General features: G+C 42.9%; 1 protein-coding gene across 2 annotated transcripts in view; it reads right to left on the bottom strand.

The window, feature by feature from the left end:
* Prrc1 (proline rich coiled-coil 1) overlaps positions 1 to 3,298 on the bottom strand; it is a 30,354-nt gene that overhangs the window by 5,610 nt on the left and 21,446 nt on the right. For both annotated transcript variants that reach the window (XM_026783632.1, XM_005356126.2), the window contains exon 7: positions 2,612 to 2,715. In XM_026783632.1, coding sequence (XP_026639433.1) covers positions 2,612 to 2,715 — 104 coding nt within the window. The remainder of the gene's footprint in view (positions 1 to 2,611; positions 2,716 to 3,298) is intronic.

Below are 3,298 nucleotides of genomic sequence, written 5' to 3'. Positions count from 1 at the left end.
GGGGGCAGCACCCTGTTTACACGCTAGATAAAATGAGAGTGGACGGGGGCAGCACCCTGTTTACACGCTAGATAAAATGAGAGTGAAGATACAAAATGGCAAAGCAAGTTCCCTCTCACTGTTCAGACTAAAGTACCACAGTTCCCAGAAAGAAAATGTCTAATTAGTTTGCACATGGACAAGCCATAAATGTAAAACTAAAATTACTTTATTGTCTTAATTTCAAGAAGGTAGAAAGAGAGTAACAAAAAAGGAAACAGAACTAAGGCAGGGGATGACGGGAATGGGGGTTCTCAAATACACAGCTGACTTACCAGAATATGCAAAGAGCCTCTTGCAGGTAATATTTTTAAATTATACTTGCTAAAATATGGGGAAATTTGTAATACCATCTCTCACCAGCATGCAACCATCTAACAATGTTACTAAATCAGGAAATAAACTCGTTCAGAGGAAACAACTGTGTGCTTGAGCCTCATGAACGTGAAACCTTCCAGTCACAGCTGTAGCCAGGAGCCAGCCTTTGAAAGCACACTCATGACAGATACTTAACCATAGATTATAAAACCCAAGGCACCAGGAACACACTTAAGATAACTGGGATAGCATCAGAATTCTAGCTCCCAGAAATATGAAACAACCCTGAATGTAAGCACTAAGGGCGCATGGACAAGGTTGTTTGTTCAATGACTCCATTTTTTAAAAAATAAGTAGATTTTTTTTAATATTTATTTATTTATTATGTATACAATATTCTTTCTGCATGTATGCCTGAAGGCCAGAAGAGGGCACCAGACCTCATTACAGATGGTTGTGAGCCACCATGTGGTTGCTGGGAATTGAACTCAGGACCTTTGGAAGAGCAGGCAATGCTCTTAACCACTGAGCCATCTCTCCAGCCCCCAAAATAAGTAGATTTTAAAAGCACAAAGAACCACTAAATGAATAAGGAAATAACACGTTTAAAAAAACCACTAAATAAGACACAAGGCAGCATAGGCAACTCCACAGAATATTAAAGTGATACTTTGAAATGTCTCAATATTCACATCTTAACATTTCAACTCATGAGTACTAAATAATATTTATTCCACTTGACTACTAATCAAAATCTCATATTTTGTTTTAACAAAATCTCGTTCAAGAAAGTGCAGCCAAGCTCAGTTATACCTTGTTTTGCCTCGTTCTGCCTGCTGTGGGCAGTGTCCATCCGGATACTGCACTGACCCAAGTGGAGACTGCACCTTTGTGTCCTGGGAAGCTGCCCTACAAGCCCAGCAGTCTCTAAGCCACACACATCAGAAATCCAGTCAACCTCTAAAGAGCACCACCTCCACCAGACACTGCAACTGGGAACGTGCTTTCCCATCCCCTCTGTGAACCTGCAATCCCTGCCATGTGCCCAACGCCCTTCCATTTCGGTCCCTGGCCCTGCCGGCTAAGGGAACTTTCATATTTCCCTCTTCTTCATAAAGTCCTTTAACAGGATCACAACTGGGGCCAGGGGTGGGGAGAATCTCAGCTGATCACTTTTGGTCACTAGGGATCTCATCTCCATCTTTTCTTCCCGTGTATAAGACAAGGTGAGAGGAACGTGATGGACTGTGGTCCCAAATATTTCCCAGTGCAGAGAATGGTTCACACTAGATTCAGAAGCCACAAAGAGACCGCCTACCATCACCAGTCAAGCCACAATGAAGTTGATGCTTAACACATTGTAGTTAACATTTTTGTGCACTTAACATGTCCAAAACTAACACCAAAGTCTAGACCTGTTCATCTCAGAATACTTACACTGGCATTATTCTTATGTGGAAGAAGACAACAGGCTAATTTTTCCAACTCTGCATTAACGAACGACAGTATCTGAAGAGCACTAACCAGGTCTATATGGTTCTACTTCTTTCACCTGGCAAGCACATTTTGAGATGATTTCCCCTTTAACTGATTGCTCTCCCTGGCAGATGTTTACAGCTCAGTAGAGGCCACATTTTGCAAATTATGGTTACAAAATGCTAGGCAACAAGTAAACAAAAAATTAACACAACACCGTGAGATTATAAATAAAATTAGAATTCACCAAAGCACGTCTGTTTATTAAAAAGTAACTCAGCATATCCAAACAGGCTTTCCCATAGGAAAAAAAAATCTATTAAAAACATAGAGACATAGAGCCCTCAAGAACAATGCTGAACTGAGCTTCCAGAGGCGTTGTAAAGCTACGCACATAGTACTATGCATCTCCAGCCTGTGTGTACTATCAAGTCTTCCTGCCCATCTTCCACCACTGTGAGTCACATGGGAGCAGTTTGCTTACTCCCAGGGCTCTATTAGACCTGGCCACTCTGACACGTAGTATGTTTCCTACATTCAGTCCTAACGTATCAAGTGGTTGTCAGCACAGCTTGAGAGGCAGGCATGGCTCTGCACTGCTCAGTTACAAGAGAAAAGTAAGGACAGAGAGCCAGCTAAGCACGGGACAGTCCCACTATTGGAGCAGACTCCCCACTCTGGCTCAAAAAAGGAGGCACCTTCTCTAGGTGTTCCATGTGAGGACCTAGAGACTCCAGACACGGCTGTGTTGATTCCCAGGGTGCCCTGCGCCTCTTACTTGTCGGGCAGCAGCTCAGCGATGAAGTTTTCCACTGACACAGCAGTCTGCTTCTCGTGGATTGCGCCGGTCCTCCGCAGGCTGTCTATGCGTTCCTGGGCGCCCTAGAGCAAAAGCAGCGCAGGTTGTCAACCGGTTTTTAAAACAGTATTAATCTTAAATATACTATTCTAAGTTATACAGTACATGCAGGTATTGAACACAATACACTCACCTTTAGTCCCAACACTTGGAAGGCAGGCATATCTCTCTGAGTTCAAGGACAGCCGGGTCTACAGAGTGATTGCCAGAACAGCCAAAGATACACAGAGAAACCTAGTCTCAAAAAGGTTTGGATCAAGGAAGATCCCCCGAGAAATCTCTGGTAGGAATAGAGGCCTAGATGTCTGAGTTCTACATCCAGAACAGTTTCAAGACTGCTAGCTGAGATGATCAAGCCCCACAGTATACTCCAGTCAGGACTTGATCATAATTCTAAATTTTCTTTAGGTCCCAATAAGATAGATTACCAATGTCCTCAGTCAATAGCAAGTAGCCTGGAAAACTACGCCACATCCCCCCTCCCCAAAAAACCCTGAATTATGGATGTCTGCCTTTGTTTAGAATGTTGGTTACAAGTTGTTATGGATAATGGTCAGGAGAAAACGTAAACAAAGGATATTAGGTTCAGAGTTCTTGGTTTGTTTG

This window comes from Microtus ochrogaster, chromosome 18 (genome assembly GCF_000317375.1).
Source record: "Microtus ochrogaster isolate Prairie Vole_2 chromosome 18, MicOch1.0, whole genome shotgun sequence".
Taxonomy (NCBI): Eukaryota; Metazoa; Chordata; class Mammalia; order Rodentia; family Cricetidae; genus Microtus; species Microtus ochrogaster.
This window is presented reverse-complemented; position numbering and strand designations above follow the sequence as displayed.